The following is a 24,780-nucleotide window of genomic DNA, read 5'->3' as shown; positions in this document are numbered from 1 at the left end:
CATTTTTTCTGAAATGGCTCACAGCATTCTGTAAAATAAATGGCAGGAAGTTTGACTCTCACTTTAAAAACTCTACTAGGCTCAAAGCATAACAGAAAGAATTACTGTTTTAGCAGTGAGATACCTGATGCAGAGCTAAAATAGGCACAGTCTCTGTTGATTCAGCACCACAATTTAATCTCTGGGTTTTGTAGACCAGATTTGTAATGGAATAAATGTGTGGCTTTGCAGATTTGAGTTAAATATGATGGTAAATTCCAAGGAAATATGTTTCTTTCTGTTAGTGGAAAGGGTGGGATTCAACAGATGCTGATGCTGTGGATTGGATTGGATTGGCAAGGGGATATATTTTGTGTGATACTCATTGTTTCAAATTGTTTGGAAGCTGACACTTGCACCAGCTCTAAACTCAATATTTGTCTTAAGTGCTTAGTCACTGCTGTCAGCCCTTCTAAGTAAAATTAACCAGTTGTGTTCCATGTTGGAATTTAATTTCTGTTTTTTCTCAATGTTGCATGTTCACTGTCTGATTGATATCACCTGTCAGGAAAACTGTTCATGCAGCTTTTTGAAATAGCATTACCTTTTTTTTTTTTTTTTTGCTCCCCTACAGATGGATAATGATCAGAATTCCAATACCTCAAAGCAGAGATATTCTGGGAAAGTCCATCTTTGCATTGCCCGTTATAGGTAAACCCCCCCCATCTCATTCCATATATAATACACAGTTGTAATGTTCAACATTAGGTTTTCCTTCACTTTATTCACACACTGAATTATTACATGGAATCAGTGTTATGGATAACAGACCCCTTTACTGGCTGCAAAATAGTGCCATGTCCACGTGCTTTAACTCTCAGAGGAAGCTGAACATGACATGTCTCTCTCACCCACCACTGTATTTCCAACCTTCAGTGCCTAAATGACATGAAATTGGTACCTCCTACTTCACAGAAGATGTCTCAATCTGTTATTATAAATTACCTTCTCAAGCAAGAAAAGATTTAAAAGTCCATCGCATTTTTGTTTTGCACTTTAAAATTTCAGATATAAAGTCCTGTCATGATATAAATTTCAGGGACTAACGATTTCTTTCAGGATGGATATGGATTTAAGTACTTTTTGTCTCTCAGTTTCCTTCTTATCTGTAACTCACTCTTTTGTCTTTTTTTACCTTGTCCTCGTGGAAGTTAATAAAATTATGTAAGAGACACATAAAAAATATAAAACAAATGAAATGTGGGGGCTGGAAAAGACCCCCCACAACTGAGTTTCTTTTAATTCGTTTTAAAAAATAAGCCTTAGAGCTGTCCACCTCCCCCTGATCAGCGTTGCTCCTGTGCTCCCTGCAGTTACAACCCTTTCGATGGACCAAACGAAAATCCAGAGGCAGAGCTCCCTCTTACGGCAGGAAAGTACCTTTACGTGTACGGGGACATGGATGAAGATGGCTTCTATGAAGGTATTTTTTTTTCTTTTTCCAGTCTGTGAATTCATGCTAATTCATGCAGATCGAAATCAGTCCGTCTGTCAAACACGCTCCAAATTCTTTCCTTCTTAGTCTACCACTAAATCAGTTGCTAAAATTACCCTTATCATCGCTCTGTTAATTAACAGAGTTTCTGCACCGGCAAAGCCGCTCCTCGCAGGCAAAGCTAATTATAAGATATTTTATAGTGTCAGCTTTTCCTGCTGGCAAGATTGAAGTTGACAGGAAAGCTTGCTGGCAGTTCTGGTGTTCCCCTTCACGTTCTCAAGCTGTGAATGTTGTTTATGTAGGGTTTGCACTCCATCCTTCTTCCTTGTCCTGTCCGCTCTCAAGGCACGGGCATGAAGGAGGTGTTCTCCTCCAAGGATTTTAATGGCATTGCTCTTCCTCACCAGGAGAACTTCTGGATGGACAAAGAGGACTAGTCCCTTCAAACTTCGTGGATTTTGTTCAAGACAACGAGACCCGGTTATCAAGCACATTAAGCAGCGAACAAGATCAGAATTTTATCAACCACTCGGGTCCTGCTTTGGAAGGAGATCTCTTGGAGATAAGTCCACCAAGTCACATAGACTCCGGCGTCATCAGCAACGGCGCAGGGACTCTGGATGTGAACATTGATGAAATTGGAGAAGACATTGTGCCTTATCCTAGAAAAATCACCCTTATCAAACAACTAGCCAAAAGTGTCATTGTGGGCTGGGAGCCACCAGTGGTGCCACCCGGCTGGGGAACCATCAGCAGCTACAACGTCCTGGTGGACAAGGAAATCCGGATGAACGTCGCCTTGGGGAGCAGAACGAAAGCTCTCATAGAAAAGCTCAACATTTCTGCCTGCACATACAGAATATCCATCCAGAGCATCACCAACAAGGGCAACTCCGACGAGCTGCAGTGCACTCTGCTGGTGGGGAAGGATGTCATAGTAGCCCCCTCCAATCTGAAAGTGGACAATATAACCCAGATTTCTGCTGAGCTGTCCTGGCTCCCTACAAACAGTAATTACAGTCACGTCATCTTCCTCAATGAAGAGGAGTTTGACATTGTCAAGGCTGCTAGCTACAAGTACCATTTTTTTAATTTGAAGCCCAATATGGCCTACAAGGTGAAGGTCATGGCAAAGCCCCATCAGATGCCCTGGCAGCTTCCCTTGGAACAACGAGAAAAAAAGGAAGCCTTTGTGGAATTTTCTACATTGCCAGCAGGTTTGATATTTTTCTCCCTACCCCAAAACTCTCCAGTTAAGTTTCTCTGAAAATACTAGATAAAATAACCTTTGGCTTCCTGCTCTAATCCCTGCCACTTTTGTGAGCAGACTGGGGATTATTAGATTGCTTTATGCTATTTAAAATTAATTCCTGTCCTGCATTATTGTCTTCTTCACTCCTGGGTAAGGACAGATACATTTTTGGGAGATAAACTTCAGATCATCATCTCAGATAACACACTAAGTGTTTTATCAGATTAATCTCCATTTGTATTTCGTTTGTCCAGTTATAATATTTCTGGTAGTAATTTATTCTCATTGGCGTGAACAGCACTGGGAGAAAAAACAGTTTTTACTTCTGACATGTCATTTTTTTGTTATGTGTGTGTTTTAAAGCACTTTTAACATTTTCTCTAATGAAAAACAACACAAACCTCTTAGAGGACCACGGAGTCACTTAGGGGATGTAAATGTATTTTGGTTGGGAAGTTGTAATCACATTGTACAATTTGAACCTGTAAAGTCAACAAATCCATTTTGTTTTGGATAGTCTGAGGTTTTTTTCCCCACCTGGCTTTTACATTAGGAATGGTGGCAAGCCTTGTCAGTCATTTCCCACTATTTAAGAACACTGAAGTGGTGTTGAAAACTGGAGCAGAAAGAATGTAGTGAATTAAAGGATAATCTCATGATTTTGGGGGTATATGGCAATATCCCTGAAAAAAATTGAACGTGTCCTTATATATTCACCTACCCAAGGTCATCTGATCAAGGACAAGTAGGAGACTCCTTATCCATCCAGTCTTTCAGATCCCTGAGTGCCTCTGGAGCAGGGACAGACAAGCACAAGTGGCTCCTGGAGAGTGGAATGTCAGTAGCATGTACTGAGCTGTGGTTCCTTCACTCCCTGCTGGGATTTGATTCCAGCAAAGAGGCAGGAATTAATTCTGATCTCTTCCTTGGCTTGTATGACTTCTATTTATGTGAGGAGACAGGCAGGACAGCCGTGCTGGCTGAGTAGACAGGGAATTAAGCTCATATGTCTCCTCTTTTTGATGCTGTTGATTCACAGTTTCAGTAAAAACATCCTCAGCTCACACATTTACTCTTTTGTCTGGAATCATGTCAGTGAGGTGAGTGGTGGTGCTGTTGTAGAACCTGTTGGGGGGGAACATTTCCAGCCTGGAATGTGTTCTGGGGCAACTGGGAGGCACTGCCTGGATGCTGGCTTGAACTTATTACATTTGCCAGCTTCTTTACTGATTGGGAAAGGCCTTTGGAGTGAGGTATTTTTCAAACACTGAACGTGCTGTATCTCCCTCTAGTTGCTGGAGTGTGCTAAGCAGTGCCTGAGCTGTTCTCTGCTGGGGAGCTGAAATGCAGTGAAGCCTCATCTTTTAAATCCAGAGTCTTCCCCCCCCCCACCTTCATTGCACAGGGAGCATTTTTACAGAAGCATGTCAACTTTTCACTGTTTTATAGCAAAATAAAATAGCAGTAGTTGAAGTTATTAGAGGCCTATGCCTGTATTTCAGAAGTTATTGGAACAAAGGGAAAGGATGCCCATGAAATGGGAGTTAACCATCACAGTGTGTCATAGTTTTGTCTGGCAAATACTGCTGACTTCGAGTAATCACATCTTTCTTCTTTCAAACCACAGTTAAAAGAAAGAAATTAAGTGACTAATGCTGGTTTTTTTTCTCAGACTGGATTAATTTTCCTCCTTAAATACCTCCAGTGCTCATTTTATTCAAAGCTGAGAAGCTCTGGCCTTTACTAGTGGGTTGGGTGATATCCTTACAGAAAAGGATGTCATCAGCCACTTATCCCAAAAAAGGAGTGGGGATCAGGGAATATTTTAATATTTTCACACTGTATCAAACTCAGGGGTTTTTTGGGAGTACAATAAGCAAAAATGATCTTGAGGGAACTGCTCAGATTTCAAACCTAGAGAGAGCAGTTACATGAAAAGTGCAGGACAATTAAGGGTCAACTTTTCATTTTCTCTTTGCATAAATATATCATGTTTTACATGATTTATACTGAAAAGACATTGCTTCCTGTGAGACCAAAGCTGATTGACAGCTGACCAATTGATTCATCAAAGCATTGAAATTTGATTTTCTTGATTCATCAAAGCATTGGAATTGCTTAAATTAAAATAGAAGTAGTTCTCTCTCTTGGACACCCAGATCCAAAAATAGAAATAAGTACAGGATCAGGACCCGTGGGACTGTTATTGGTTTTGAGCTAATTTATGTGAAAAACCCCATGAGGACCAAAGTAGGGCAGAATTCCAAAACAAACATTCATGTTGATGGCCAAGACCATCACAAGTCACCAAGAATAATTTCCCATTTAATGATGGGGGAAAATAGAAACCATGCTAAGCCTTGGGCATCACACTTTATTAAACCTGTCCCTGCCAGAGTCTCTGAAGGTCGAGACACACTCCCTGGGGATTGTTTAGTTGTGGGAGAATGGAAGGAAGGTGACTTCTCCTGCAGGAGCAGATTAATGTCATTGTCACTGACAAGATAGTGGGTTAGATCAGATGCATTCTTTCTTGTAAGCTCAGCAGCCCTGCTGGATTGGGAATGCTGGCTGTCAATAAAATAGGATGGTTAGGAAAGCTGAAATTCAATCCTAGACCAAAATCTGTCTTGGCCAAAAATAGTCTTAGGTCAATTTGCATACTTTGGACTTGCAAGTTAAAAATACTTTACAGATGCAGGGGATGGTACAAGCAAAAATTTCCTGTTGTGCCTGTGCTGTCCTGAACATGACCACAATTTTATTTCCATGCCCTCTGGAGAACGAAATTCAGTGACAGCAAACCAGTGAAATGCACTGGCAGTTTGCCAGCAAACTGGTTGAGGCTTGTGTGGTATTTTACACATGTATCAGGCACACAGCTGAAATATTTGTGGCCTTTTTGGTAGATGAGCAGGAACTGGTTGTGCTTAGTTCGCTGGGAAAAGCAAACTAGAGGTTTGTATCCTCCTGGCTGTTCTGCAGAGCTTGCTGAACCCTCCTTCTGAGATGTTTTAACACGAGATATTTCTCAGGGTTTGGCTGTTAAATTAGCACAACAGGATGCCTGAAAAATTTATGAACTAATAATCTCTATGGTATTTTTACTTTGGCTTTCTGGCTGCAGTAGAACTATTTATAGTAGGGTAATGTCTTTTAATTAAGGATGTATTTGGTGTACTATTACACTAACATACTGGAAATGCCTTAAGAGGTTAGTGGATGCATTTTTTTTTCTTCAGTGCAGAGGAAAGACTGTGAGATCAGTTGTCCTTTAACCAGCGTGCTGCTGGTGGAAAATGTTGAATTTTCAGCTTGCAGTTCACATTGCACCCTAGTTCACTGTGCTTCTGACCCTTAAATTGGGACTTGGAGCCACTGATGGTCCAGAGAGACAGAATTTGGAAGTGATTTCAGAGTATGTAGTGTGCATTCAGCACAGACATATATCTCAAAATGTAATTTGCTGTCACATGCAGCAGTTTTCCACTAACAGTGCCTATCCTGGGCCTTTTTCACACTCAGTTTTTCTGTTAGCATATCCTGCATTCAAGAATATCAGTTATGCAGCCTGGAGGGTTAAAAACAGGTTCACAGCAAGGTGCATTACAGACCATCTTGCAAAGGAGTACAGTTTAGTTAATGGTTGTAAAGTGAGGGTCAGTTCCTGCTCCATGACCTGCTGAACCCGTGCTTCTGCTCTTACAAAACAACCACAACAAGGATAGTTTGTCTTCTAAAAAATTAAAAAAAAAAAAATAAAAAAAATAAAAAGTGCTTTGAGATCTGTAGTTTCCAGCCACAGTGACCTGTCCCATCTTCCTCAGGTCCTCCAGCTCCACCTCAAGATGTTGCTGTCCGGGCTGGGTCCACCCCAGGGACCCTCCAGGTGTCCTGGAAGCCCCCGACTCTGACGGCCACGGGGACCTCCCACGGCGCCAACGTCACAGGTTACGGGGTTTATGCGAGAGGGCAACGGGTGAGTTCTCCTTCCAGCATTACAGGGACCATCAGCTCTGGGGGAATTCCAACAGGTGAAGGCAGCAAGAAAGATGTGACAACCCTTGGATGCTTGCAGGGGGTTCTCACTCAGTTTTCAGGAGACCCTGTTCTTTTGTTTGTGCACAACTTGCTCATGAGCTTCCTTTCTACAGACACTTCAGCTTTTGGAGAAAAAAACCCAAAAACTTCAGCTTTTGGACAACGGGGTTGAAAGGATTAAAGACAACTGGTGCTGGGGTTGGAAATAGTTCACCCCATGTCAAGACTTTGAAGGTTGTCCTTTAGTGGGGCTGAGGGGAGGGAGGCAGATGTTTCCATGCTCATGAGTTGCTTGTTTGTGCTCTCAGGTGGCAGAGGTGATCTTCCCAACAGCAGAGAACACACTGGTGGAGCTGCTGAGGCTGAGGAGTTTGGAAGCGAGGGAAGTCACTGTTCGAACGCTCTCTGCACAAGGGGAATCAGTGGACTCTTCTGTTGCTGCCATTCCACCCGACCTCCTGGTGCCTCCAACCCCTCACCCCAGAACTGCTCCCAAATCTAAGCCATTAGCAAGTGCCGGAGCCCCAGAAACCAAAGAAGAACATTTAGGTCCCCATTTGAAAAGGGATGAGTCGTGGGAGCAGACTCGTTCGGCGTCCCCCGTCCACGGACACACCCTGGAGCCCCCCAGCTTCCACAGCCACGGGAGGAGGTCTCCATCCCCCAACAGGATCCTCCCTCAGCCCCAAGGCACACCCATCCCAAACACCGTCGCGAAAGCCATGGCCAGAGAAGCTGCGCAAAGGGTTGCAGAGAGCAACAGGGTAAAGGCAAACTTTTTCTCTCAAGGGCTTTTTTCGGGTTGTTTTTATTCATTGTGGCGCTTCCCATCAAAAGGGTTTTTTTTCGTCACGTGCTTTAGGGAGCAGATAATTCATTCCTAAGCTCTGAGGGTCCGTAGTTGGAGATAAAACAGTGTGCTGAAATTCTGTGCGTGTAAAGCACTGTTGTGTCTGTCTGCCGTGGATCCCACAGGCAGTTTTACATATTTGCCCTTCTCAGTGTCACATTTTCACAGACGTTCACAACTGCTTTTCACTGCAGCTCCTCCTGTAGCTGCTAACAGCATCACTGCCAAAGGACACTACCTGGTTTGGACCCATGGCTGCTGCAGTGACTCAGATGTTTGCTAGTTAATTTAAATCCCATATTTGAGGCTCAAGGGTCAGTACAGCTGATGTATATGCATCCTGACAACACGCTCTGGTTTTTCTACGCAAGTATGCAATATTTAAACACTCCCAGTGCCCTGGGCAGTGACTTTCTCATCACAAGCTGCTCACAACTGTCTGTTACTTTTTACAAGCTGTGGAGTCACTTATTTCATACACCCTTGTGGTCCTTCATCCGGCAGTCATCACTTATGTCCAGTTTTTGGTCTCCCATCATATGTCCAAAATAACTCCATTAATTTTGACAGTTCACACATATCTTAACAGCCCCAGCTTGTTGACTGTCCCTGTTTTGAGCCAGTGGGTGAATTGAGCCAGCTTTTGAGAACCTGAGTAATTCTGGATCAATAATGTCTGATAAATACATAAGTGTGCATGTGTATGTATCTTCCTTTTGTTTATAAAGAAAGAAAACTGGAATAAATGTAGTAGAAGGAAAAAATTTGTTTCTTGGGCTCTCAGAGGTGAAAGTTGATTTAAGAACTATATAGGGAAAGATAACAGAAATACTTTTTCTAGTCTGGAAAATGCTGACATAACAAATACTCTGAACCATGTTTAATTACATTAATTTAAGTGATGCTTGAAATGTTTAATTCAGGAATGTGGACAGAAGTTTACAGATGAATTCATTCTAAATTAAATCAAATCCTGCCAGTGATATTTGTCATGTTTAGTCCCCTGTAGTAGAAATTCTGCCCCTGTGGTAAGCTGCTGCAGAAGCTGTGTGCCTTCTCCCTGCCCTCATCCAGCCTGTTAGATGGCTGAGGGTTATTGTCAGGAGAGTAAGCAGCAGGAATTAGTAACTGAGGCCAGGAGTCACCTCAGAGCAGAGGAAGAGCCCAGAGTCTCATTCTAAAGCTTTTTTTGTGCTGAGTTCATCCACTGACTCTGCCAAGGGGAAATTAGTGTCTTTGTTAGCAGCCTCTGACTGTAGAATACTGAGAATTTTGACATAAGTGGTACAGGGAAGAGAGCAGACGAGTTGATGATCACAGAGAATCATGTAATTGTTTATGAGCCAGAGGAATATGATAAGCAGAAAATTCTTGAATATTTCTTCAAGATTCCAGTCGGGGAAACCAGCACTGCTCTAACCATGAGCACATTTAAATGGTGTGTGCTTGAGTTCTTATATTTGCCATTTCTTCTTCTGGTGGCAGGAGGGAGTCTGCTTCACAATTTTCCATTTTTTTGTTGCCTTGCTAGATGGAGAGGAGGAGTGTGTTCAGCGACAGGAGCAGTGCCCAGTATGCCAACTCTGATGAGGAGGAGGATGGCTATGATTCTCCCAATGTCAAAAGAAGGGGAGCTTCAGTGGATGATTTCCTAAAAGGGTCAGAACTTGGAAAGCAAGTGAGTAGCCTGGTTTTGTCGTTGTGTCAGGTGTTTGACATAAAACAAGCACTTTCTGAAGCTCAGCAGGCTGTCCAGGTCACCTCCTGATTATTGTGGCTGTGTTGGTAAACTGCACAGACAAGCAGGAATTCGTGGGGAGGGAGATGTGTGTCCTGTTCCTGCAGCATGACACTGCCTGATGGGAGCTGAATGCACCAGGCACCTCCAGGCCATCAGCCCAAGCAGCAGGTTTGAGCAGTGGAAACTGCAAAAATGAAGATGGAAAAGCTGAACTAGCAAATGTGACTGGACTGTCATGTTTGGGTTCTGGGCCTTTCAGTGTGGTGTCACTACTGCACATGAAAAAATGCTGTGGCAAAAGGGGAAGTGGGAAGAGTTTCTGCGTTCCATAAAAGCCACAACCTGTAAGCTCATAACCTAATTACAGAAAGCCAAAATCCTCTGTGCTTGGCACGCTGTAAGGAATGGAAAGGTGTTGCCAGAAGAATTTTGCACGACTGCACAGCTTTTAGTTTGATCCCACTGAAAAGAAATATAAAATAATTTATTACATTACTGTCAAGAGAAATGTAAATTCTAGAGAAGAGATATTTTCTTATGTCTTGGTGTAGTCAAATAAGCTTTTTAGCCAAATATCTGACCTCCCATGTGGAAGGGTCCAAGCAACACCACTCCTTCTTGTGCCACTTCTGAGATGTTCTGGAATTTTGGTTCTGTTTATTATAGATGTTCAAGCAGCTACAAATGTATGAACAATGCCTCAAATTTCCAGTGTTTTAGTCAGTCTATTCCTACAATGTTTAAAAAAATTAAAGCTTCAAATGTCGTCAGCTACTTATATCATACAATGGTGGTAACACCCTGCAAGAATTAAATGCTGATCACTTTTAAATTATAATGGGATGTAAGAAACAGCTGTGAAGAACAGATGATATGTGAATTATCCTAGGGCTTTTACAATTTGGTCAGCAAGTCCACTGATGCATGAAGGACCTCTTTAAATCAGGGGAATTTAATCAAGACTAAGACTAGATTTGGTGCTGGGAATGGAGATATCCTTTTTTGTATCACCTGGGATTAAGACTGGGTTTCTTGAATTAGGACCATAAATGGCCAAAACAAACTTCCTGCAGGATCTCTCCAGTAGAACAGAGCAGCAAGCCATGGGATGTAATTTATATGTGGTGATCAGTTTGACATTCAAATCTAGGAAATGCTCTGGTCCTCAGTGTGTTATCTGAGGATTTCCAGCTCTACAGGCAGTAAAGACCTTTCTCTCTCACCTTATGAATCAGCCTCACTATTGCCACGGGGAGGAGTATCACACAGAGAGCAGCAGAGGCTCGGACTTGTCTGACATTATGGAGGAAGATGAGGAAGAGCTTTACTCTGAAATGCAGCTGGAGGATGGAGGGAGGCGGCGAGTCAGTGGGAGCTCCCACAACGCCCTCAAGGTAAGTGTGGCTGCAGGGAGCCCTCAGGAGCACCCCCGGGGTTTGGTTCTTCCCTCAAAGCGTTTCCTGTAGTCAGTTATGGATTGTTGCAGACCATTAAAACTCATGCTGTCATATAGACCTAGAGCTGGGCCGCTTTAATGCAGTTATTCCTTTCTTTTTCCTTCATTGTTGGATAGCTAATCTTTTAACTAATTGACTGTTTTCCTACTTGTAACTGTTGCAGTTGCAATTTCAGTTCTACATCTGAGGACCTCTGCCATGTCTATATGAAGATAATGCTGCATGTGCTACCCAGAAAATGAGTTGTTTCTGAGCAAGGAGATGTATAAAAATTATGTACATACCAAGAAGGCAATGTATGTTTTTCATGTCTGAGTGATTTGTCCCTGTTTCCAGTGCCAGTCCCATTTCTTCCCAGGCTCTAAAGGATTCTTGTAAGAAAGGGAGTTGGATTAGCTTTGTTTGATCAATGCATTATCAGAAATCCTTGTGCTCTGGTGATTATTAAGTAATCACCAGAGGGATATAAAAAATCACCAGAGACAGCAGGAAATACCCATGAGAAATATTGCCTTAACACTACACAGGACTATTCATCATGAAAGACAACTTTATGATAACAATTAAAGCATAAGTAGGATATTGAATTTACCCAATGCCAAATATGTAGTTCCCATACTATATCTGTACATGTAAATTGTATTTGGCTTTTTATGTCTGTAGTAATCACACAAATTTTGTTTTCTTAGCACAAACACAGAGGTCAACTTTTTTTCAAGACACTGTTGTTTAACTAAAATCAATTTCATGCATACAAGCATTTTGACCATTCTTGTAACTGCTTTCATGTGCTATAAATTCATTCTTTTTATTCTGATGCTATCTGCAATGAGACAGGTACTTTTTCAAAAGAAGAAATAATCAGTTTTCTATTGTTCTGCTAACATAAAGGTTGAAAGTGAAATCCTTCTGCATGCTGCTTCTGTCCCTTCCCACTGGGAAAAAGAGAATAATCCCTAGACTGTTCTTGTTCTTTATGCATCAGAAAGTATATTTATTTCTTTGTTTTAAATTAGTATTGCCAGTGTTGATATTTAGAAAGAAAGGGCCAGAACATTAACTGGGGCAGTAAATAATTTTAGACTGTTAAGGTTTACAGGTGTGCTTCTCTTGATGCAGCAGCTTATCAAAACTATCACTGTTCATTCTGATTTGTTTTTCCACTTTGATGTCAGTTTGTCTTGTTTCACAAGTGTGATACACATTTCAAAAAGGAATGAAAATAGGTGAAATAAGAAAGTTCCTAATGCCTGAAAGGGGACAACATCCAAGACCCAGTTAAGTTTAACACGCTCAGAGAGAGGGAGAACTGCTGAAATCTCCAGGATGATCCTGTCATTTATGGGTGCTCTTGTGACCAGAGATCTCCCTGATCTGGGCATTAAGTACAAGGAAAGATGATCTCTGGGGGGTAGAATCAACAAACCCTGTCTGTCAAAACCAACACCTCCTGCATTGTCTTCTCTTGTCTCTTCTCAGAGTCCAGCAAAGACACTCACAGGACTCATCTGTCAGACCAACCTGTGTTTTGTGTAAATGGAATTGGAAAAATTTCAAAAATATGTCTGTCGTGTTCAGAATGCTTCTTTTTCCCAGGCTGGGATAGTTTTTACCTACTTCTAATGTAAACAGAGACTCTTACTTACTTCTGCTAATTGGTTGATTTTCAAATCTTGGTTTTATCAAGCAGGTGCAAGATTATGATGAGAGATTTGATGACAGTGCAGACCAAGTGACATCAGAGAGCTTCCTGCTTCTCAGGGGTCTTTCTGTGCAAGCCAAGCTTTAAAAATGGTGCAGGTTTTTTAGAATTTTAGAAAGGAAACTAGAACTCCTTTAATGATGTCTGCAGAATTGCTCTCCTCTGTCAGGAGATTTAAGATACTTGCTGCTTACACAGGATGCTTTAACAGATGCAAAGCAAGAAAGCTTGCTAGAGCAGACTTGTCCTTCTCAGATATGGGTTCTGGTTCCAAAGAAAACTTAAATAGCAATTTGGCTTGGTGCAAGGAACGTGTTTTAATGCCATTCTCATTCACCATGCTGGAACCTGTATGGCTTTTACTGCTTTGTTTTAAATGCATGAGTTTATTCTTGTTAAGAACATCACTCAGTTGTTTGTACCGACCTCTCATGTTGTACCTGACACCCAGCAACTTCTTAATCATGTCTTTATTTTTCACAGATTCTCATTCAAAGCATGACATCCTTTTCACTAAATAAGCTGCATGTCTTATGTTTGCCATTGCTCTAAAACTAATTCTGTCTTTATTTTTCTTTTCTTCTCCCTTTTCCCTCCCATTTTATTTTTGTCACACACTATTTGTTCCCTGTCTGGTTTTTTAACATTACATACTCTTTAAGGAGTGCGATAAGACCACTGAAGCCACTTTTTTGGAACAGCCTGACTTTTCACAGCAGATACACCACAGTAAAAAGCTTTTCAGTATTCCAGAAGTAGCCGAAGAGGATGGGGAATACTCTGAACTGCTGTACAAGCAGGGTTTAGGTATGCCCTATAAAAAGAACCCCAAAATAGCTAGAGACTCTAGAGCACCTAGGCCCTACAATCAAGACCAGCAGCACAACTTCTGGTACCCGGCCAAGCACAGGATTTCAGGCGGGGAGGATTTTGGCGCGGATGACAGAGGATGCAAGCACAGCCGGTCCCTCTCCAGGAGCCCGGACAGTGGCCTGGACTGTGGCAGCGAAGAGGAGGAGTCCCGTTTCAGCTTCAGATCCACCTGTGATGCCGTTTCTGCCCATGTGGCCCCTCGCTGCTGTGCAGAGGCCGCTCGCTGCTCCTGCAGGAAGAGCACGAGGCCGCTGCTGGCGCGCAGGAAAACCTTGACCAGGCAAAGCAGCATCGAGGAAGATTTCGGGGACCTGGGGCCTTCCTTTGTAGAGCCCAGGAGCGAGCAGGCCAAGCCCGGTTACGAGAGGAAGTATGAAGTTCAGAAGTGCAATAGAACAGATAATTTCTCTAATGAAGATGTTCAGGGAGGCTGGAAGACCGACTTTAAGCTGGCTGACTCTAGGGCAGCTGGGCCACTTGCAAAACCATCCCACAGAGATGCAGAAGACTCTCTGGTGTGTGAAGTAAATCTTCCTTCTAACATCTGCTTGCCAAATCAGTCTGTTTTCTTTAGATTACTAATTTTTGGTTTTTTTTGTTCTTTCTCTTTTTTCCCTGAATTAATTTTTAGAGTCCATCCTTTGGACCCATCTGCTACATTTTCCCCTTTTTTTCTTTCCTCCCCATTCATTTTTTTTTATTATTCTGCATTTTCCTTTATAGTCCTCTTTTGTGTCATGCTGAAATCAGATTAATTTGCTTTACAATGATTTTCCCACGAACCAAATTACAATAATGGCTGCTTTTATTAAAGGACAACTGAATCTAAATTTTAATTAAGGGTTAGCTGAACTATGATTTTTCCCAAAAGATTGTTTTTCTTGACTTTGCCCATCTGAATGTTGCTTAAAAAAAAAAAAAAAAAAAAAAAAAAAAAAAAAAAGCTGCATTCTAACTGGAAAATATTTCATCAGTAATTTATTTTTTTTTTTTACTTTTTTTGTTATTATTACTGTCAAGGAATTCATTTCATTGTGTTGTTTTTATTCATCCCATTCCCAGAATTTTCAGGATATGCTCTTTATCATGGAACATCTCTGGACAAGAACCAAGATTCTCCCCCAGTGTGACAGTGACCCAGATTTATGGAGTCACAACTTCATCATATTTTCATTTGCTGCCTTATATCTCTGCTCTGTCACCACTTTGCCGTCCTTTTTAGACCATCTCTTCTTGCCTTTGAAGTTGCAGACTGCATCTCTGGTGAGGATGCAGGCAGACAGCTTCTTCCAGAGGGAGAGGCCAGGGCCATCCCATATCTTTCAAGGATGCCTCCGCGTGATCTTGCCTATTTGCATTTCTGTCCATTAATCTGTAGAAGAGTCTCCACGGGTGATAGATGCATCCATAGTCTTCCCTGCTCCCTAAAGACCAAAGCAAGCTCTTTACCCTCTCTCAGCCTGCAACAGTCCAGAGTGGAAACCTCCATTCTAATGCACCTCACGTAAGAGTAGAGATCAGCTGCCTGCTCTTCCAGCCTCAGCAGTTCATGCTGAAACCATCCTTACAAATTCCTCCCATCAAAATTGGTGACCAAGCTGTGTTAATCTTGATGGCTGCACGATAAACTCTGGAGAGCATTAAAATAGTACCATTTGGTTAAATAAATAGCGTTTCCTGCGAGGGTAGTGACCAGAGCCAGCTGTGAAGTGAGAGGAAGTGTGTCTGCATTGCTGTCTACAGGTTTCACTGAGCTTTAAAAGGCTTTGGCAGCCGAAGGCCACTCTAGAAACACAGTGTGCTCAAAGCCAGAAGGACCTACACTGCTTCCCATGCTGCAGACTGGAGGAAGCTCTAGAGCTGGACACAAGCGAGGCTCTTGCAGTGCAGTCCAATCTCCACAGCTCACAACTGCTTGTACTACTCTCCAGGAGGTTAAAACGTCACCTTAGCGGCAACAACAAAGGCAAAAGAATATTTCAAAAATTATTCTTTTCTTTTCTTTTTGTTCTGATGTGTGACTGCTGGTTACAAAACTCTGCCATAATCCAGGGAACCATTTTTTTTTCCTTTCGCAGGTTTGCCAGGCAACAGCATTTAGTTTTCAGCTAACCTTTCAGTTAAAAACTAAGTTTAGTTGCCTTTAGAGCTTATGCTTCCAAATGTGATTGACCTCTGATTAATGTCCAGCCATATGATCACGATGTTACCACGCATGGAACTTACAAACCTGTTTTTTCTGTTGTTGTTTTTTGTTTTTGTTTTGTTTTGTTGTTTTTTTTTTTTAGCTTTTAGGTAATCCAGCATCTGCAGGACGGCCTGAAAGGGTGGAACATGCAGGACGAAGGTCCTCTCATGGCAGTGCAGTGCCACAAAGGTCTCGGCCAATGTTGGTCCCTTCCATTGGTTAGTTGGACAGATTGGTGCATTTCTGTTCTTTGCAGCCTCAGAGTTGGGAAGGCAACCCTTAAAAAAATGAAACAGTGGATATTTGTCTTGAACCAGGCTACTCCCAGTTTAAAGGGGGTGAAGTGGGACTAAAAACATCTCCACGTAAATGAGTGTACTGGGGCCTCACAGGGGGTTGAATTAGTAGTCATTGACATCCCTGGGAGTCTTTTCATTAAATTTAGTGGGTATTGGAGCTTTTTTAAGCTTGGTTAAGCTTAGATAATGTTAGATCTTACCTAAGAAGAAATTTGCTGGCAGGTTACTATATGATCAGTAAAATAAATGCAGCCATTCAGCCATCCATTCACCCATCCATCCTTCCATTCATCAACCATCATTTTGCATTCACTTTCCATTGTCTTGACTACTTTTTGGAATTTAACGGGGAAAATGGAAGCTGTTAAATGCAATAAGTTCGTAGAACTTGCATATATTTACCAGATTTGGTTTTTCTTACAGAGTCATCTCTATTCTGGTTTAATTATGACTTAATCTATATGCTGGTGAACACCAGAAAATCCAAAAAGTAGTGGGAAAAAGATAATGGAATGAAGACACTGTGGACAAATATGTATCTGTTAAAACTTGCACTCTAAACTGAAAAAGGAGAAACATTCACACTGAAAATCAGGATACACATGCAAAACAAATGCAGGAGGAGTTCTGTGAGTTATTCACAGAACTTTACTCCATGAAGATGGAAAGTTTATCTGTTTCCTGTCCCTAATCTGGACTTTAATTTGTGAACATTGTAGGCACCATGATGAGGAGAAGGAAGCAGTGCCAGGCAATTCTCACTGACTTGTATGGGAATAATTGATGTAACAAATGGGGATTGTCAGAAGGAAAGAGACTGATCCTTAAGGAATGCTTTTATTTTTAAGTATTAAATTTTTTTCCCTTGTCATAAAATCACACTAAAATTCCTGTACTGTAAATTAAAAGCAAAATCCTCCTAGTTGGCATATTTCTTTGGATATCTAGTGGATAGTAACTACTGTTATTGAAACCATAGATCAGAAAACAGACACAGCTGCAAAATGCACAGAACTTGCTCAGTCTCCTCAGTGTTGTGTGGCTTGTCAGAGGCTGATTCTCATCCCAATTCCTGGTGCAAACCAGGATTAGCTTCACAGATGTCAATGGAATTACCCTGGAATAAAAATGGCCTGGAGGAGAATCAGGTCCAGGGAGGCTCTTGTGCTTCTCCTGACAGGTTATTGTGAGCTGAACCAAGCAGCTTTTGGATGATGCTGTGATGAATGTTAGATTTTCATGTCCTCTTTTTTTCCCTCTGAAAGCAGCCTTGATTTCACAGGAGTAAAGATTCCTGGTTTACCTTTAAACTACTTAAAGCAAGTTTTGTATAGAAGTTCTTTCTTTTCTATTATCTGCTAAACCCCCCCATTTTTAATAGCAAGACAGTAGAGAAGTTTGTGTGACTGAATCCTTTGGGTTTCCTTTTAATTTTCATTTTAATTAAAAAATAAGGGAAGTGATTAAATTTATCAGAGCTCACTTTCTGTAAACAAGGTTAGGACACAGAAACCACTAAGCAATGACTTTGCTGTTTAGCAGTTTAATAGCAACAACTTAGGAATCTGATAAAGAAATTAATTTCTGATAGTCTGTGCTCAAGGAGATAATTAAATAGAAAATAATAACTCAGATTTTGTTTCATTCAGTGTAACTTAAAGCATTAATTATTGTGGTTTGTATTATTTACAATCCACAAATGCCATTTGGGAAAATTCCATTAGAAATAAATGACAATATTTTCTCTTGCTGGTAACAAGAAACTATTGAGCATCATGCACAATATTTAACAAAAAATATTATTTGCTGTGAAACTATTGGAAGGCCTTATGTGGTTTAGAGTTCAAGAGTCCTAATTTCTGACTAGAAGACTAATGATTAAAGTTGCTGAAAGGTAAGCATGCAATATTTCTCCCTTTCAGCACCATACTGAAAAATACCACTTTGAGGAGAACTGAAGCAAGTTTAAACACTTGATAAAACTGCATGAGAGTTCCTTCCTGTAAACCTACTAGGAAAAAAAAAATCTAGAAGGTATGAAAAATATTGAGAGCTCAGATAAATAAAATGTAGTAAAAGTAGGGCATCCAAAAGCATATAGTGAATCACTGTATAAATTGAACCCACTCTTTGGATCTCCAGTGACAGAGAACATTTCCCAAGAGTAAGGGCTGCAAGGATGGTTTTGAAGAAGGAAGTTGCTGAGGCTGTGTCATTATAATATGGAGTCCCATAAAATGAAAAGCAGAGTAAAATAAAAGAAGAGAGTAAATATGACTGAGCCAAAGTTTAGGCTTCTTAAATACCTGAAACTTGTTGGCCTCAGGTATAGCTGAAAAATATGGAGTCCAAATTTGTCTGGGGTTTTTGTTGAGTTATTTAGCTAAAGGGTCACTTACGTGATGGAGAGTTCTTAAAGCAGTTCTGGGAGAAACAGAAAAGACTTTCAAGACTGTAGAGTTCTTAGGATTCCCATAGCAAAATCTCTCTCCAAAATTTAAGTTCTGTGAGGTGTTTTCTCCATAGATCTACAAATTCTTTAGACTATTATCTTCTTGCAGGTAGGATTTAAGTGAATTAATTAATTTTTGGTTTTAGGTTGATACTTTAGAGGGTGAAACAGAGTTTACAGTTCTCTTGACCTTGCAGATCTGGCAGGTAGCATTGTATTTAGGATTGTTGTTTAAACCTCATAATGAAAGACAATTCCTCTCCAAAGACCTAACAAACAATATTTACACTGTATGAATTTTAAAAAGCACAAAATCCAGATTCATATTTCTGTGACACTCCCACACACACACACTGAAGAGGATTTCTAGAGGCTGAGACATCTGGCAAAGCTTGTGCAGTGTTTAGGAAGCGAGAAAACCAGGCAGGCCCAGCCTGGCAGCAGGAGCCTCCGCTGAGGCAACTCTACAATCTGTTTTAATAGATCATTCCCTTTTTCTCCATAGAAATTACAATGGACAGTAACAGTGAAGGTGCTCGGTCTCGGTCAGGTAGTGAGGGAAATATTTCACCTGTAAAAGAAGAAGCTTATTATGGCAGCATTGGACACAAGCAGTGGCCCCCGCGGCGCCCCATGGCCCCTCACTATGGACACGGTACGCCCACCATTCTTCCTCCTTTGTGCCAGGCACGGGTTAGAGCTGCGTGTTAACCATGTGTGACACCCTTGCATGCCATGCAGGATGCCAGGGGGACTGGCTCTGAGTCCTGGGTGCCCTCAGGTAAGTTCCTCCAGCTCAGCTGCCAGGGGCAAACGGCCCCGAGGGCTCTGTCCCGCTGCACAGCCCCCTCTCCATACTCGACCGAGTCCAAGCATTGCATGAACTCTGTGAAGCTCTGCTGCTCCCAATGCCAGCCAGTTACTGTACACAGCTGAACCACCATCCATCCAAACATCCCCACTGGAGCCAGGCAGATGGACAGGGACAAACAGCACTGGTGTGTCACAACCCAGTGTTCTGCAATCACCAGACATTATTGGTAGGCTGAACGAAGACTGGGGGATTTTTCAGTGGCCACACAGGACTTTGGCTGTGTCACTTGATGAAGACAAAGATTATTCTTTGTGTTCTACTGCACTGCATAAGTAAGGCAGTTTTACCCATTACTGATAGTATTTGTTGCTTCATCAACATAGAAATCATTATCTGATCACCAACTCAGTTCTCACAGTTCATTAGACAGGGAATTGAAGTGTGTGACACTGAACCCACAAGAGCAGCCCAAACCATATAGAGAGCTAAGAAACACACTCAGGTTTTGCTGATATCTGAAATGAAACAGAAGAGGCTCTGAAAGTTTAGGTAAATTGTAATTAAATGCTGAGTTTCCAAGCAGACCTGTCTGACTGACACAGCCAGAACAGCAGCCTGGGTGTATCAGAGTAAATCGAGTGAATTTGGAGCAGCTCTGGTTGCCACTGTGCACCAGTCAGGAATTTGGCTGGGTGCATCCAGAGACAGGATTGTACATGCACAGTGATGTGTGTGTGTGACATGTATTTGTACCTCTTGATAAGTGGCTAATGAGCTAATCAAGAGATTATTTGCTTTCTGGTTCACTGAAGCAAACGTGAGTATTCTGATGTTCTGGCACAGGCCAGTGCTTTTAACAGAGATACATTTGGCTGTGATTCATGTTTCCACCTTACCTTCATTAAGTGCAGTTGGAGTTGGAGGCAAAAAATTGATATTTTTTTAATTTAAAAAACAAAACAAAACACCCTTTAGCCCACCTGGTTCACACTGCCTGGTGGGCCTGGGTATCAGCCTCAGAATGGCTGCAACCTGAGGGTGAGGAGAACAGAACAGAGAAGGATCCCATCCTTTGTGTCTCATTGCTTTCTGTCCCACATGTGCCCTTTTCCCACACTTCCTCTCTGTGCTTTGTGCCTGCCTAAAGCTTCTTGGCTGGAATTTTTCCCTGCCCTTTTGCTTTCCTGCATTTTATCCTTACATTCTTTCTTGAGCTCTGGACCCACGAGTTAGGAGATGTTCCCTGAAAGCTGTGACCCTCTGAACATTTTTTTCTGGTAGTTTACAATTATCAAATGTTGAATAAAATGCATGATGTAGAGGCAAAAGAGGGGAAAAAGGTAAAAAGCATTTATCTGAAATGTTTCGTATTGAATGCTCAAACTGTTAAAAAAACTGTGAGTCTTTAATTTGCAAGAGGTGATTACAGTAAAAAAATTATTACCATGAAAATTGGAAAAAATTGATACAGTTGAACTACATTTTCATCATAATTCATAACATCACTTTCTCAATTTATTCATTGTGAAGGATCTTGCAAGCTTGATGATGAATGTTGATTCAGCAAAGAACAAAAGTATGTGACTCCCAGTGAAGCCAGAGGGACTTTTCAATAAGCCAAGATATTCACAAGTGGCTTGTGATTTTGAGGGCTTTAATTTTTGGGACTTCAAGTTCATGTGTCTTGAAAGAGACTATTTGGGAAAGTGCTGCCACATCCTCTTTCAACCCAAAATTAAAAGCCTTTTAAACCCATCAGTCAGAACAGTCAGTGTTAGCCACTTTGACCTAATCTTCCAATCTGGTTTTCTGAAGTCCATCCTTAAGTATGTTGGCAAATCATGGACTAAACACATTCTCCAGGTCATTTGAAAAGTTTGAAAGGTACATGAGACAAAATGTTCATTCTCATTTTTAATGTCCTAATTGACCTGTTACCCTACAGTGGACAGAGTTCAGTGCAATGTCAAGTGTTGGGATGTTCAAGGATAGTCTTTCCTAATGAGATTATAGTTACATGCAATCATCATTTCTCCTGGATTTTAACACATTTGTTAGTGGTTTGGGTTGGTTTGGGCACTATGTTAACTATTGACAGTGTTACAACAAAATCATAGAGAGTGTAGTTCCAACTCTGGCAGGACTAACACTGCTGAAATACCTTCCTTCTTCCCTGTCTGGAGAGGTTATAACCATGTTTTATTTTTAACTTGGTACCTAAAACATGGTTTGTCAACACAGCTGGGATGTGCTTTCTTGTGTCCATGGAGAGCAGAGACAGCTGTGCTGGAAAACAAGTGGATCCAAAGCATGGTTATTTTTTCAGGAATGAAAAAGCCTGTCAGACTCATCGTTATGTCACTCCTAACATGCTCCATTAATTTATAGCAAACTCTAGTAAATCTGACAAAAATGGCTTTCCTACCTGAGCTGTATCCACAAGTGTAAATGTCAGTGTGGGGTAGGAGATAACACCACTTTCAGTGCATGCAGATTTTATAGGCTTTTTAAAAAAGTACCAGCTTGCTAATTAAAAAAAAAAAAGACCAACCCACCAAGCTTTATAGGATATGCATTGAGGTTTGGGGATTTTTTTTTCCCTGAAATGCCAAACGTGTTTCAAATATTATCTGGAATAGTCGAAAGATGGGGCCAACTTGCATTACTGAATTGTTCTTTTCTGACTTTAATTTCCCAGATGGCTACGGTGGTCATGACCATCTTTCTCCAGATCTTTATGAGGAATCTGAAACAGATCCTGGCACAGAAGATATTTCTACTCGAATATTTGTTGCACTCTTTGACTACGACCCGCTGACGATGTCCCCAAATCCTGACGCCGCGGAGGAGGAGCTGCCCTTTAAAGAAGGACAGATCATAAAGGTGAGATCTGAAAACAAGGGAAATGAAGGACCCAGTTTTGCAAACAGGGTCTCCTTTGTCCCTTGGGTGACTGGAATCCAAGGGTTTTTTTTCCTCCAGAGGTTCAGGCTGTAAATCTCGCTGGATCTGGATCTAGTACTAATGGCTTAAAAATAATTACAGAGTGGACAAAAATCTCAAAGTTTCTGTAGATAGTTAGGGCCAGACTTAATTAGAGATTTAGTGTGAAGACTGTAATTGTGACTGAAGCTCCCTGTGTCCATTGCCACAAACCCTGCAGGAGAAACTGCTCCAGAGAGGAGCTGCAAAGGTCCCCCAGGAGTATTGAGTGTTGTGCCTTCATACAAAGCAGAGCTGCTGTATTTTTTAAATGCTGGGCACTCCCAGATAATAAACAATTTAGACTGATTCCAAGTCCAGAAGTCATGTATTTCTGTTCCCTTTTCTGTCAGTTTGGTGTAAAATACACACACTGCCTTTAAACAGGGCACAGAGGATAAATTGGCTCTGTCAGGGGTTGGGCTCTGGAAGTGTTTTTTCCCAGCCCTCCATCCCAGCTCGCCTCATCTTCTGACAGTGCAGCTGCAAGGCAAATTTGTTCAGCTTGCTGATCTGGTTTGAAAAAGCCAGCAGATATTTCTGTGGAATCAGCAGAAGTAAGTGTTTCCTCCTGCAGCCTTGCATCCATTTGATCTGCAGCAAAACAGGCAGAAATGAGAGAGGCAGAAGGAGCAGCTGCTGGTAGTCCAAGGGTGATTGAGGTTTAAGTGTGATCTGAAAGAGAACCTGAAAAAAATAGGCTCATTTGAATATTACCCATTTCAGAGATTAAATTCTATCTTAAGCTATTAAAATCCTGACTGCCTTCCACTGTGTTGAGTCTTAACAAAAATGTTTGTACTCTAAATCACAATTTTTGTAACATTGAATACTCTGTTCTGTATTTTGTTTACCTCTCCCTGTGATATAAGGTTTGTGCCAAAAAAATTGATCTTGCTAAGAGCTTATTTTCCTTTGCAAGGCTGTGCATTTTGCTGAGATATTGTAATTATTTCTTCACAAATATTTACCTGTTTGGCACTGAAAAGTCTAGTGAGACCCCACATCAGATATTTACTGTCAGTGACGTTTATTTTATATTTGGTGACCATGGTGACTGCTCTGTGAACTGCTGCTTTGAATTTCTTATCAAACTGTTGTGAGGATGGATTAGTTTCCACTTCCAAAATGTTTCTGGTACATTCCCTGAGCAGTGGGGTGGTGGAGGGTCAGTTCCACGAGCTGTAGGAAACCTGTACACGTGTTACAGTCTCATCTTCTGTCCTGTGTGCAGGAGTGGGGCCAGGTGACTCAGGGACAGGTAGGGATTAAAGCTGAAAAATATTCCTGTGCTAGAAAGTTGTGGCAATCAGTCAGTTTTAATGAGCTCAAATTTGAGTGGAACTCAGTCATCAGTTTGACTTTAGGAGCATAATTTTTGTTTAGCACAGTCCTAGATCTAGGCCTTTGTATCATTAGTAGCCTTTATGACTTGACTGCATTTTTAGCACTGCAGAGAAATTTTGGATTTATATGTTCTCACTGAGGACATCCATGCTATTTTTATACCTTATATCAGATAGGCATTTTTGATCATATAAAAGTTGTTTGAATCAAAACAACAACATTTTGGCACAATTTTTGCAAATGTTTCATTTTGAATATAATTCCAGAATAATTCCATAAATATCAGTGTAAACCACCAAGTAAACTTCTGGCTCAGCACAGGGAGAGTCTGATGACTTTTAAGGCATTTTTTGTGCATTTCACTGCTAACAAAAAAAAGTTCAAATTCTGTAAATTATATGTCTGGAGTTATAATTCAAATAAATGTCACAATTCCAGTTTTATAACCTAAGTCAGAGAAGTCAAAACCTAATATAGTTCCCCATGCAAACTGCAGTCATCATCTCTGCTTTGGTAACCACTTAGCCTGCATTAAAATTCCTAAATGCTAAAACCTTTGCTGACCAATGTTGTCACTCTCTGAATAACAGGTTTATGGGGACAAAGATGCCGATGGATTTTATCGTGGAGAAACCTGTGCAAGAATTGGCCTTATCCCGTGTAACATGGTCTCTGAGATCCAAGCAGACGATGAAGAGATGATGGATCAGCTTCTTAAACAAGGTTTTCTTCCTTTGAACACACCAATTGAGAAAATTGGTAAGGGAAAATATAAGCATTTCACTTTTCCTGACTTTTGGGTGCTCTTAACTTGGCTGGATCTGCTGTACCTCTTGTTTTCACTGTATGCAGATGCATCTAAGTTTTCCAGCCATTTGCTACCCCATGGAATATATTCTGTGTTGGTATCTGGATGACTTTATACAACTGATACTTAATCTTGCTGATATCTTTTGCTGCAGATAGGGATTTGTAACTTCACCACTCGACCCGTTACTTTCTTTTCTTACTCTTAAAAAAAAAAAAAAAATGGGTTTTGTCACCTGAAAGATTTCTGGACTCAGAACACAATCCCTGAGCTTTGGAGTGTGCTGTGCTGAGGTGCTCCATGATACACTCACTCCTGCAAAGTATAAAAAGAATCACTTATTTATTATTTTTACTCTTCTGCACATTCCTATTTTAGCAATAATTTAAAGGGATGGTGGCAAAGGGTTATGTGTGGTCCCATTTGGGATAGCATTACATATCAAGAGATTTTTATGGATATTGCAGTGACAAACCCTTTAAAGAGCAGAATTTGGC

General features: G+C 41.2%; 1 protein-coding gene across 3 annotated transcripts in view; it reads left to right on the top strand.

The window, feature by feature from the left end:
• Nucleotides 1-24,780, top strand: part of RIMBP2 (RIMS binding protein 2) — a 130,204-nt gene that overhangs the window by 98,763 nt on the left and 6,661 nt on the right. For 2 of the 3 annotated variants that reach the window (XM_051769129.1, XM_051769128.1), the window contains 12 exons: nt 614-690; nt 1,353-1,462; nt 1,885-2,694; nt 6,557-6,708; nt 7,079-7,534; nt 9,152-9,298; nt 10,597-10,755; nt 13,183-13,908; nt 15,682-15,799; nt 18,838-18,987; nt 21,845-22,029; nt 24,066-24,234. In XM_051769129.1, coding sequence (XP_051625089.1) covers nt 614-690; nt 1,353-1,462; nt 1,885-2,694; nt 6,557-6,708; nt 7,079-7,534; nt 9,152-9,298; nt 10,597-10,755; nt 13,183-13,908; nt 15,682-15,799; nt 18,838-18,987; nt 21,845-22,029; nt 24,066-24,234 — 3,259 coding nt within the window. The remainder of the gene's footprint in view (nt 1-613; nt 691-1,352; nt 1,463-1,884; nt 2,695-6,556; nt 6,709-7,078; nt 7,535-9,151; nt 9,299-10,596; nt 10,756-13,182; nt 13,909-15,681; nt 15,800-18,837; nt 18,988-21,844; nt 22,030-24,065; nt 24,235-24,780) is intronic. The other variant, XM_051769130.1, reaches the window with a different exon arrangement.

Source organism: Manacus candei, unplaced genomic scaffold, assembly GCF_025592945.1.
Source record: "Manacus candei isolate 608988 ecotype Guabito, Panama unplaced genomic scaffold, ASM2559294v1 h1tg000103l, whole genome shotgun sequence".
In the NCBI taxonomy this organism is placed as follows: Eukaryota; Metazoa; Chordata; class Aves; order Passeriformes; family Pipridae; genus Manacus; species Manacus candei.
The sequence above is the reverse complement of the archived record's forward strand: the minus strand, read 5'-3'. Positions and strand labels throughout refer to the sequence as shown.